Here is a 13220-nt window from a genome sequence, read left to right on the forward strand (position 1 = left end):
CTTACTCAAACACATTGAAACCAAATAAACATTGAACGTTTGTAAAGTCATAGATGTTTTCATTCTGGATTTGACCTCTGTCCTTCTTTTATTATTTATTTATTAATTGGGTATTCTTCTTCTAATAATCACTTCCAGCAGGCTGTACAGAATGATAGACTAAGATAGTAATAGTCATTATTACTGTCTTCCTATGTCATGCTGTGTGATCTGTGTACTGCTTATTCTCGGTTGTAATGGTCACATTGCGTTTGTTCCGGTTTGTTTTGTGCGCGGTGACGTCAGCGCGTCACGACGTGCACAGCGTACCGCATTGTTGTTGGGGAAGAGAAGCTGAAGCTCAGGGCTCGGGCCACCGCTGAGCTCTGCCACTTGTGACTGACTGCAATTCAACAGTCCTCCTTACCATCGTTTTAACGGATTACAACGGAACACATAGAACCGGCTCCGTCGCCCTGGATACCCGCCAGTTACGCTCAGGGTTTTCTCGGTTGAGTGCGAGCCGCGGCCGCCGTTGGATAAAAAGACTGGATGTGGATTTAGCCACCGCTTCTGCTCCACGGGCCGCGCCGCCATTGCTACTTTTGTACGAGCGGAATTCGTGAAAACCCCGTGGTAAGTTCACTCTCACGCTGTACACGACTCTTCCGTAACCACCACCTTAAATCCGGGGATTTGTTTTTAACTTAGACAAACCCGTATCGTTCCCCGGGAAAAAGAGAACTTGCAGCTAAGGCAGCACCTTGTTGTGCTGGTCGCCATATTTCCTCCCCCACTTAGTAACCGTAGTGTTAGCAGGGTAAGGTTAGCCATGTTTGTGGACGGAATGTACTAAACCAATGAACGAAGCCGACTTAGACCGCCGCCGCCTCATGAGAGCAAATCTCCGGCTTATTGTATTGTTTATGTTCCAAAGTATGGTCACTGTAGAGCAGGATTGTGTTTCTGCTGTGTTCAGCTAGCGTTTAGCTCACGTTAACTCCGGCTAGCAGTGAGCTATTGTCGTTTTCCGCTCATATTGAACAAAAAACCACTCCAACAGAGTAGTGTTGTGTCTATGTTCATTCAACAACTGCATGTTATCCAGTCATAATGCTGCGCTATGAAAACACACTGTGAGTTTGAATTAAAGCTGCTCTCAACATAAACTGAGCTGCTAGCTTTAATCACTGATATTTACCTTTACTCAGTCGTCTAAACATAAAGCAGAGAAGGAAGTCAGTTGAGTTCCCAAACAAAACAATGCATTTACAGTCTCAATGCAACTCACGTGTAAACGTTGGTGAGAATATAATGTTGTTTCAGAGCGTAAGATAACCATAATCATTATTGAACAATTCATAAACAGTTGTCTTTTAAGTAGGACAACTATTGAATTGTCTGTTCAACGTCCCACACCCCATTTTAATGCCTGAGCTGTTTCCATTCATTTTAATGTATGGCAAATAAATACACGGAAATTTCACATTTTAGAAGCTGACCGTCCAGTTTTAAATGTTGTGTTAAATATAAGACAAATAATTATTGACTCGTCTGTAAATGTTGCAGATTATGTCTTTGCAGTTAGGTATATGTGACTCTTAATATCCTTACATAACAATTCAATGATAAGTATAAGTGAACAATCATGGACATGCATGTGCATTAATAACATTATGCATTGTTTTTTATTTGGCAACACTTTTTTCTATTGTTTAGTTTTACAAAGTAAGTTCCAGGCATTTCTTTCTCATCACCTTTTACAGTGGAAGTATTTCTACTTTTGATTGTTGGCCAGACATTAACTTAACATAGCTTGAGTACTGTTGGACATGTACTTTTTTCCATTGTAATCAAGCACATTTGAAGACTTAAATCTGTGTCCTGGTTTGAGACCCTCTATTCATTTTGACCCATCATTTTATTAAATTTTTCTTACAGCGCTCACTCAGTGAAAACTATGAAGGCAAAGCAAAAAAGCTGTGTACGCTGTACTAGCCCTGATTGTATTTATTTTATTATTATTAGGAGCTGTGCTCTGTATAACTTTAAGTTTCACCGATTAATAGCCCCTTTTATTTGCATTTGCACTATTATCCAAAGGAAACATGGAAAGTGTGCATCCATAAATGACTTGATTAATCTTAATTTCATACAACTCATTTGAAAATGTATTAAAAATGTTTGATGTCATACTGACAACTTATTGTGAATTGTTTAGTAGTCGACCAGCTGGACTGGATGACTGAGAACCTTCACAGACCTACTGTGAGTTGTCTTCTCTGCTCTCATCATATCCACCTCGCTGCTCCGTGAATGAATGAGAAACACTGATATATGAAACACCACCATAGTCTAATGAGTAGCGCAGAGTTTAACTTATTATTCTATTCCTTGAAAAAGGTGCTGACATCATTGATGCTGACAACACCATTAACTGACCGCCGTTGCTCCTGGGATGCATATTTGAGTCAGTCTTAAAGCTGTTAATCATTGGTGCTGGTTTATGTTCCATTCAACTCACATTGCTCTGTGTGCTCGACATTGCTTCACTTGTATTTATTGAATTAGAAAACATTTTTGAACAACAAGATTTTGCTTCTATAGCACACATCAGTCAGTTAATAATGCTGTTGTTTAATTTCTTTGATTTTCAGGGGGTTTACAGTTTCAAGATGAAGAAAAAAGGTAGAAATCACCGTCCATCTGTGCTGAAGAGGGAGTCATCTCCGATCAAGCCATCACCAAACCGGGAAACACTGACTTATGCGCAAGCTCAGCGGATCGTAGAGCTGGAGGTCGACGGCCGCGTACACCGGCTTAGTATCCATGACAAGCTTGATGTTATCACTGATGATGACCCCGCTGCTCAGGAAATCAGTGAGTGTAACAGCAACAAGGAGAATAATGAGAAGCCCCAGCAGGTCCTGGTGCGCTCTATGCGTCTCAAAAACAACCAGCAGAAGAAAATTGCAGCTCTCACGGCCTCTCATGGCACGAGTGGCACACAGAGCAGTGTCAGCAGCCTGTTAGAGCCAAAGGTTAGAACTGTTGAATACAATCTGCCCGTGGTGCCGAAAAGGCCAGCAGCATATTACAAGTACACAGAGAGGACTGCTGAGGAGCTGGACGAGGAAGTGGAGTATGACATGGATGAGGAAGACTATGCCTGGCTGGAGCTTGTCAACGAGAAGAGGAAGAGTGAGGGGATCAGCCAGGTGTCACACAACCTCTTTGAGTTCTTGATGGACCGCTTTGAGAAGGAGTCCTTCTTGGTCACACAGGGTCAAAGTGATCTGCAGCCTCCTGTGGACGAGGATGCTGTTTGCTGCATCTGCATGGATGGAGACGGTGCAGACAGCAATGTTATTCTTTTCTGTGACTCCTGCAACATCGCTGTGCATCAGGAGTGCTATGGGGTTCCATACATCCCAGAGGGTCAGTGGCTGTGTCGCCACTGCCTGCAGTGTCCTTCACGGCCTGCAGAGTGTGTTTTCTGCCCCAACCAAGGTGGAGCTCTGAAAAAGACAGATGACGACCGCTGGGGCCACGTGGCATGTGCTCTGTGGGTCCCAGAGGTCGGCTTCTCAGACACGGTTTTCATCGAGCCCATCGATGGTGTCCGCAACATCCCACCTGCACGTTGGAAGCTGACCTGCTACCTGTGTAAGGAGAAGGGTGCAGGAGCATGCATCCAGTGTGACAAGATCAACTGTTACACTGCCTTCCATGTCAGCTGTGCCCAGAAGGCTGGCCTCTACATGAAGATGGAGCCTGTCAAAGAGGTGATGGCATCTGGTGCCACCACATTCTCTGTGAAAAAAACTGCCTATTGCTGCAGCCACACACCTGAAGGCTGCAACCGCCGCCCTGTCAACGTCTATGAGAAGTTGCATTCAAAAAATGGAGCCTGTCACAAGAGGGCTGAGAAAAGGGGTAATTCCAGAGCCAAAGGTTGGCACAAGAAAAAAAGTAAGAGGGCGGAACCCGAAGCGCAACCACAGCCCGAGACCACCACCAACACTGGTCCAAGTATTACCTCCTCAAGGTAGGAATGCGACCAACACTCCAGAAATGCATGTCATCTAGGGCTGAAACTAATGATTATTTTATAATTGATAAAATTATCTTTTCTCTGTTAATGGATTTATTTTTATCCATAAAATGTAAGAAAATGTTTATCACTTTCCCCAAAACCTGGAAATGTTGATGTTCTCAAAGCTTTAATGATTTCTTTGTTATATGTAGCAAAGAAGCCAGAAAAAATTCATGTTTAAGAAGCTGAAATGTCAGAAGTTATTTTAATTATTAAAATAGATTAAAGATGATTAATCGACAACAAGAAATAGTTGACAATTTATTTAGGAATAAATTAATAGATCAGCTGTCAGTGGGCTGTCTTCAATTTATTTCCCCACATGTCAAGTGTGTGACAGACTAGCTGCCTGTCACACACACAAACACAGAGGCAACAGAATTTCACACAGACCTGCCTGCAACCGAGTCACAGTGGGGAAAGTTAATCATTCAAAAATCAATGGAAATCACAGGGGAGATATTTCCTCCAGGACAGAAGCTATAGCTGCTTACACACATAGTCTGGCATCCCTAGTAAACTGGAGCGTTCAGAGAGAGATCACGTTCCATAAGAGACGTGAAAACAGATCAAAAATATGACATTTCTCACCCACTGTATTTTCTGACTAACATCTTGTGTTATTTCCTGTGGCTCAGTTTCGACACTATATTGAACCAAGTGGCAGTTCAGAGGAAACGTCAGTTTGTTGAACGGTTACTGAGCTACTGGATTTTGAAGAGACAGTCGAGGAACAACGTGCCACTGATCCGCCGGCTGCAGGCCAACATTCAGCCACCTAAAGTCAAGCAACCGGTCATTGCTGTTCTCCAGGACCGTATGGAAATGAACCAGCTGCTAAAGGAACAACTGAAAGAGTGGCACCGCCTCCGGCACGACCTGGAGCGAACTCGTCTGCTGCTAGAGCTCATCAGGAAGAGAGAGAAGCTCAAGAGGGAAGAGGTAGAGTCAGTTCTACATGTAAATAGAATCTGTGGTGAATTGTTTAAGACTGACGTCATACCACAGTGTATCTCAGTAAAAGTCCAGAACTACAGCTGAACAGCTTTGGAAGGGTTTCAGTGTTTCCTCCACCATTATATTATTGAAAGTCACGTTCATTTTATTTCTATATAGTGCCTGATCACAACAGAGGTCATTTAAGGATATCATTCCTATAGAACAGGTCAGGGGTCTCAAAGTGGCGATCTGGGGGCCACATGTGGCCCTCTAATCGATTTCATGTGGCCCTCCAAACAATATCAAGTTGTAACGAGTCATTTCTATATGTTTTTATTTTTAAATGAATAGATTAATTTTGGATCATAAATATGTTATTTTTTTATTGTTGCATATTAAAACAACCACTTATATTTTAAAATTATCCAATCCAATCCAACTTCATTCACTTTAAAACAAACACGGTGGACCAAAGTGCTGTACAGAATAATGGATAAAAGACAGAAGAAGTAAAAGACAGAAAAGCTCACACGAGGCAATAGAGTACATATAAAAAAAAAAGGAATTAATGCGGCATATTGATGATATGAGCTCATAACGTCCACCACAACTGTTGCTTTTCCCAAAAAAGATGGGCTTTTTTTTCCTTGACTGGCTCCTGTGACCATTGTCTGTTTCCGCTACAGATAAAGCTGCAACAGTCGGTGCTGGAGGTCCAGCTGACCCCCTTCAACATTCTGCTGAGAGCTGTGCTCAGCCAACTGCAGGAGAAGGACCAGTGCAGCATCTTCGCTCAGCCCGTCAACATCAAAGAGGTCTGCAACCATTTTTATCTCCTAAAAACAACCTGGCAGTGGGTTTATAGAATAGAATAGAATAGAATAGACAGTTTGGTGCTGTTCGGCTTGATTTGTGTGTTGGACGTCTCTTCCTGTGATGGCACTCTGACCAATCATCGCATAGTACCTACTCAGCATGCTTTTCAAACCTCGCTGGAACATGGGGCGAGTAGAGCCAGTGGAAATACGCTTTGGACTGGTGGATTTGGAAACTATGAATTGGTTTTGACAATGTTTCACAGTCATTGAATGGAACAAAAAAGTACAGTGTCTCTGTTCAAACTGGATTCATGAATCTTTCCAACCTTTTTCTCTCTTCTGTAGGTTCCGGACTACCTGGATCACATCAAAAACCCCATGGACTTTTCCACCATGAGAAAACGCATCGATACTCATGACTATAGAAGCCTAGAGGAGTTTGAGGAGGACTTCAACCTCATCATCAACAACTGCATGAAATACAATGCCAAGGACACCTTTTTCTTCAAGGCAGCTCAGCGGATGCAGGATCATGGAGGAGTCATTCTCCGTAGGGCTCGCAGAGAGACTGAGCGGATCGGCTTTGATTTCCCCAGCTGCTTGCATCTGCCTGAAGCCCCAAATCTAGAAGCCCCACTCCCCTTTTCCTGGGAGGATGGTAAGTTAAGAAACTTCAAAAATCATAATGTGTAATTAATTGGTTAACACTTTTCCTTCCTCTTGTCCATTAAACAACTAGTAATGATGATGGATTACTAATGAACCCAAAATATCTGGTGGGAGTATTTATCTGTAATTAGTAAGGATGCACCGAAACATATCGGCCAAAAATTGCCAAAAAACGCCGCTTTTGGCCAAAATACTAATATAATAATAATAATAATAATAATAATAATAATAATAGGATGTTGTGATGACTTATTCTAAACCTGCGGCCAGCACGCATCTGTCTATGCCCGCTTAGAGTCTGTCCCAGGTCAGTATGGAACACCAATATAACAGTTCCAACAAGATGTGAGTACACAAAGAGTGCGCTCTTAAGAGTCTGTCGACACGTTTTACTAAGATTTACTCGGGATCTCCTGCACTTCACCGCGACTGTACTCGATCCTCGTCATAAAGATCATTATTTGGATGTAGGGATAAAGCTGCACGTAGAGAAATGATCCGGTCTGCGTTGGATACGGAGAAGAGCTCAGCTCAGGAGCGGAGTAGAAAAAAAGGCTTGTCTGTCTGCACCAGATGAGCGGCATGCATCCTCGTCTGATATGTTTGAGATCCTCCTAAATATTTATTAATTGATTGATTTATTCTTTGAAGCATGAATATTAATCTATACTCTATAATATAATATACTGTAATTGCAATGCCTTGACTTTAGTGAGGTAAGTGCACACAGTCCTAGTCATAACAACACAATTAGATTTAAAAACCAATTGTACTGAATTGGCATAATAATGTAATATAATATAACATATAGTAATATTATATACTCAGGGAAAGTTTTCTCTGGGTAATTTTGGTGGAAACGTGCCAAGATTTTTCAAAATCCCGGGTAAATGAGAAAAGTTCCTGTGGTGGAAAAAGGGCAAACGTTTGACGGCTAATCTTACAATATGAAAGCTTCATATGTGAAGTGTACTTCGTACTTTGTTTTTCCAACTTTCGATGGGGAGACTCCGGTATACATTCTACTGGCTCCTTACTTATGGTTAAACATATAAACCAGCACAAAAACATGTTTAAGAGCTTGTACCACTGTGGAGATAACGTTGATGACAGTTAATCTCTCTCACTTTTGCAGTTGACCGCCTGCTAATCCCCACCTACCGTCAGCAAACCCCGCTAGAAGTTCAGCTAAAAGAACTGCTGGAGAAGCTGGACATGAGCACAGCCATGAAGCACAGTCCATCCCGCAGCAAGAGGCTCAAACTTCTCAAGAAGATCATCATGGAGGTACGTAGTGAGATAAGCCTTAAGAAGTCCCTTCCACTACCACCATTTGCTGCCCCAGAGTCTGGACTGACTCCCACCAAGACTGATGAGAAACCACTACCTGAACTTCCAGCAGAAACCTGTGTGAAACAGGAAGAGCAATCTTTATCTCCACCAATGTTAGAGCTATTGACCTCACCATCACAGCTTGACACCTCATCCATTGACTTGGAGCGGGCCCATTTGCAGCCAGCGACAACCAGCATAGACCAGACTCCCATGGAGTCTGACAGTAACACGTCTACCTCACCACACCCAGATATCCCCAATGGGCACACCCCAGGCACACCACTCCCTAATGGTGTCATCAACACAAGAGCCCCTGATACCTGCAACAGACGGACCGATTTACTATTCCATAAGTCCAAGAGTGCCAGCTTGCAGAAACCTTCCAAGGCTCAGGAGGCATCCTCTGTTCCGCCTCCATCCCTGGGCGCTAAAACCTTCCTGTCTGTAGTGATACCTCGACTGGAGACACTCCTATTGCCGAAGAAGAGACGACGCAGCAGCAGTGCTGATGGAGAGGATGAAGACGAGGAGTCGCCAATTAAACGCCTCGGCACAGGTACCAATTCAGAACATTTCTTTATGTTTCAAAATGCTATGTAAAAATTGCCCTGTGAAATATTAGGTAACATGTTGCAGGGTTTCCCCCAGAAAACCTGCTAAGCCTGGTGGTTGGGCCGTCGAGGTTCACGTATTGACCACAAGATGTCACTATTGCGCTTGGTGATACTTTGAAGGCTCTGTATACTGTCTTTGGTATCATTGTTTCTGGTGTGTAAAAATAAATAAACAAGCGGCAGGGCAAGTAAGGCCTGGCGGCCCGGTCAGACTTATAATGCCCCGGGGGAAACCCTGATGTTGTTACTCTACTGTGACGAGCTTCTGTTTTTTTTCTTCTTAAGGAATCGCTAATGGTTTTGTGGTCGAGGAGGAGGAAATCTCACCGTCTCCTCGCCTGGTAGAACCTCGCCGTCGCTGTGCATCCGAATCGAGCATCTCCTCCAGTGGGAGTGTCTTCTGCAGCACAAGGTGAGTCCACAAGTGACACAATCACAGACGGATAATAATCAAATGCGGTTTTATACAAAAGTGGGCCTTGTATTGTAAGATATCTGTCATCCTCAGTAGTTAGCTGCGGGCGACTGGACTTGCTTGAGTTGAGTTGAATACGTTTCACTTCTCCTCCAAGAGGCTTCTTCAGTGGGACAAGTGGGACTAACAAGTGTCATACTTTTGGACATCCACCTGTAATTACTTCATTTTGGGCCACATTTTCTTTTTACAAGCGCATTCCCTGCGTCTGTTCCAAACTATGAGAAACTCTGAAGACAGAGGGGGAGGGAGGAGGACTACGAGTGAGAGAAATGTGTCAATATAGGAAATGAACCAATGATCGGCTTAAGCTCAGTGGTAGAGCGAGTCGTCTTTCAACTCGAAGGTTGTGGGTTCGATTCCCGGCTTTACTAGTCTACATGCTTGGGCTCGTCCTCGGGCAAGACACTTAACCCCATGTTGCTGCTCACGGCTGTGGTATGAGATGAGTGATGTATGAAAGTGAGTGAGGTGTGAATGGGTGAATGGCAAGACTGTAGTGTCTCATGTGGTGTAAAGCAGCTTTGAATGGTCATGAAGACTAGATTGCTATATAAATACAGACCATTTACCATTACTGTCCGTGCCTGACAGGGTCTTTAAAGAGTCTCTAACCTTTCTCATGTCTCCATCAGCACCATCATTGTATCTAAAGGCGGGAAAGGGCGGCTGGTGGCGACTCGAAGGAGCACTGTGGATGACAAAAGCAGTCTCATGGCCTGCGTGGATAACGGGGAGTTCACCAAAGCTGCTAAGATCTCTCCAGGTGAGCAGTGCAGTGTGTGCTCAGTGGGCCCAAACACTACTTTTAGAAGAAACCCACTTTACACTCTCACGCACACACACACACACACACACACACACTAGTCACACACGTTTGTCTCAATCGTTTTCAGCTCCAGTGACTAACGTCTAAGGTTAAGGCTAACGTTAAAATGTGACCCATTAACCACAGCAGTTTGCATGAGCTTTCTAAAATAGAAAGTGCCGTTAATGTCTTAACTTACCTCGATTTCATCATGGAAGCTCTTGCGATGTCTTTTTAGATTTGTCGCGTTGTTCCCCGTTATTTTGTGGCTGCATTTCTCCCCGTTTTTATCCACGACACGTTCCATTTGTCTTCCCCTTGTTTGTAATCAAAGTATGTCTTTGTTTTCTCCCCGGCGGCCATGTTCCCACCACAGCTGCATCTAAATAATGCTGCGAGTGCGCCAGCGCAGTGCGACACGGGACTAAACATTCTAACGTTAATTAGTCTCGTTTTGATCAACGAAAATGAACATGACATTTTTGCAGCGTTTTTATTTTGTAAACCACATTTCATTTTGTTTTGCATTATATATTTTATTATAGTTGTCGTCACGACCACCATTTATGTTTCGTCTCATAAAACAGTACAGTCCAGCCTGGGTGACTGTACACGACCGTCGGCTGATTGTCACTCCATTGCGATCGGTGTAATATCTAGGAGCCTCTGGTGGGAGAATGTCTGACCCTTGATGGTGGGGATGTGTGTACATTTTCAAGCTTGTTGTATTTCTGTGCACCACAGTCTGATGCACAGTTTGATGTCTCGTTGAGACTAACAGCCATAAACTAAGCAGGAAAAAAAGAGATGCTGGGTGTCTGTTGTGTCGCATTCGTTGTCATTCATTGTCGCCTCACTGGTACGACATCATGCTACGTGTCTTGCTGATGCGGCCGATCAGGCACAGTTCACATCTCACCTTCCAAATATAAATACTGGACTCAGTCGATGTCGCTGTTTATCACAGACTGTCTAGATGTTATTGACACAGAGCAGCGCACACACACACACACATCGCGTGCTGTGGATGTTCAGTGCAGCAGACTGTGTGTGGAACAATCACTGAATCACTGATCTGTGTTGTTTATTCAAGTAAAAATAGGTTTTCTCCTCTTTATTCTATGATTCAACACTTTTTCAGCCCCGTGTGTGAAGTCTCTAAAGACGGGACGTGTTCTCGTGATATCTAATGTCTTTTCACACTGACTTTAGTTACTTTTCATTGATAGTCGTTAAAGGTAAAACTGTCAAACAATCTCCAAAGTGCTGAGAATATGACGTCATTGCTTTCCTAAAGTATCTTATTCGCCGTCTCCATACAAGTGAACGAGTATTCACCTAAACCTGTTTCCATGCGGACGGCCCCTTAATCATTGATTTAATTATTAGACATTTTTTCCACCGTGTAAAACACTCTATATTCTTTTGAAAACCCCTGAAACTAAGAGAATCATCTTCCTGTTAACACCAGTAGACCCAGTGGACACAGGTTCCTTATCATGACTGGACGCAGTTGGTTTTAGTAGCGTGGCCTGTGCGTGTGGCTGGTTGTGGAGACTGTGTGCTCTCTCTGTGTCTGTTGCTGTGACTCCTTCATAACTTGCTTTTATTGTTCCTGTAGAGGTGTGGAAACCCACCGCTGCTTCTCCATTTGTTCTGGAGCCTCTTAAACTAGTTTGGGCTAAATGTAGTGGATATCCCTCCTTCCCCGCCCTGGTGAGTGAGTGTTAGACCACTCGTTGTCTCATTACCCATCTGCCCCTCTGCCATTGTGTGTGCAGTAGCTTGTGTTTTGTCTAGACTGCCTGGTCTGTGTATAGAACTGACCGCTTCACTCAAAGTGTCTATGGCTTGACTCGGCTTTGCATGATCGTGTTTCTGACCGCAGCCTTCCTCCGTGCAATCGCTGCCACCAGGATTTACACCACAGTGTTATTGTGAGACTGTCACTTATGTCCACTCCTGTGTTTCTGTTCCTGTTCAGATCATGGAGCCCAGAGTGCGGAGGACAGTGTGCCGGCACAACGGGGCGGAGCTTCCACGTCCACCACTGGACGTTCTCAAAGCCGGCGAGCGGATGCAGTTCAGGTCCGCAGAGAAACTCTTCCTCGTCCACTTCTTCGACAGCAAGCGCAGCTGGTGAGGAAAGATAACAGGACTCTCCCTGACGATAACTATTTCTTTAATCTAAAGAAAATACAGCTCAAGTCTTTTTTTGTGAGGCTGTCAATAGATTAAAAAAGTCACTAATTAATCTAAATGAATAACTCTCCAGCTATCATCATCATCATCATCATCTCCTCAGTGTCTCTCAGTCAAGTGCAGGGTTTATCTCCCACATCAGTTTACTCACTAAAACTGTGTCCTGTGGCAGTAGAGCAGTCAGGTGCTGTGGGGCTCCTCACTTCTAACATGAGCAGCTGATTGTCTGTCTGTCTGTCTGTCTGTCTGTCTGTGGGTGCAGTGGTCACTCACAGCTTCTTTCTGGATGAAGAGCAGTGATGACAGTAGTTGTAGTGTGGAGTGAGGGTCAGCAGCTGTGTCGTGTGACGTCTCTCACCCACTGACCACTGTTGTCTCTCCCCTCAGGCAATGGCTTCCTAGATCCAAGATGGCTCCTTTCGGGATCAGCCAGACACTTGACCGGATCAAGCTGACGGAGGCTCGCTCCCCCCACACCCAAAAAGCTGTGCAGTTTGCCTTTAACAAAGCCATGAAGCACCTGAACTGCAGCAGCGGTGAGCCGGAGCCCGGCACCACTCACACCATCGCAGACTGAAAAACATGCTGTGTTTGTGTGTCATACGCAACACCTGCACAAATATACGCACAAACAATACACTTGACATGTTGAGTAGATAGATTTGAACACCTCCCTGCACATCTGTCCCCCCCTGTCTGAAATACTGTAGCTTATGGCGGCTAACTAGTTTTGTAAAAGCTATGCAATGGATACGACTCGGTTAGCGGGTTCAAAAAGTTGGAAAAAAAAAAACAACAACACTAGCTGTGAGGACAGTAAATTCAACCTGATGAATGTGTGGGAGTTTGAACTCCTTTAATGTGCTGCAAGACTGCTGCAACAATCTCACTGCCATCACCTGTGTGTGTGTGTGTGTGTGTGTGTGTGTGTGTGTGTGTGTGTGTGTGTCTACGTGTATTTATATCTTTGTGAGGTCCAAAAACCTTTAGAACCTATCTTAGTGGGGACATTTTGTCTGGACTCCACAATTTTAAAGGGCTTTTTCAGGGCAAAGACCTGGTTTTAGGGTAAGGGTTTAGGTGAGAGGCTCGGAATTCATTCTGTCAATGACGTGTCCTCGCTAAGATATAAAAACAAGCCTGTGTGTGTGTGTGTGTGTGTGTGTGTGATAGCAGCAGCTCCTGTAAATATCCTCTACAACGTCTGACACTAATTTATTTCCTCCCTCAGTTCCGGTACGTTGTGTTCACATGCATTCACGTGTTGTGTTCACATGTGTTCACA

General features: G+C 44.0%; 1 protein-coding gene across 3 annotated transcripts; it reads left to right on the plus strand.

Moving 5' to 3' along the window:
- Positions 1–306: 306 nt before the first annotated feature.
- LOC131469821 (bromodomain-containing protein 1-like) lies at positions 307–12756 on the plus strand. 3 transcript variants are annotated; one of them, XM_058645175.1, is made up of 12 exons: positions 307–615; positions 2201–2247; positions 2637–4027; positions 4714–5017; positions 5701–5829; positions 6178–6490; positions 7637–8392; positions 8736–8862; positions 9561–9691; positions 11355–11449; positions 11718–11872; positions 12323–12756. In XM_058645175.1, the coding sequence occupies exons 2-12, from the start codon at positions 2221–2223 to the stop codon at positions 12510–12512; spliced, it is 3618 nt and encodes a 1205-aa protein (XP_058501158.1). In that variant the 5' UTR covers positions 307–615; positions 2201–2220; the 3' UTR covers positions 12513–12756. The 3 variants fall into 3 exon arrangements, with proteins under 3 accessions (XP_058501158.1, XP_058501159.1, XP_058501161.1); XM_058645176.1 differs by lacking the exon at positions 2201–2247; XM_058645178.1 differs by lacking the exon at positions 11355–11449 and having other exon boundaries at positions 12323–12479.
- The last annotated feature ends 464 nt before the right edge of the window (positions 12757–13220 follow it).

This window comes from Solea solea, chromosome 12, assembly GCF_958295425.1.
Source record: "Solea solea chromosome 12, fSolSol10.1, whole genome shotgun sequence".
Lineage (NCBI taxonomy): Eukaryota > Metazoa > Chordata > Actinopteri > Pleuronectiformes > Soleidae > Solea > Solea solea.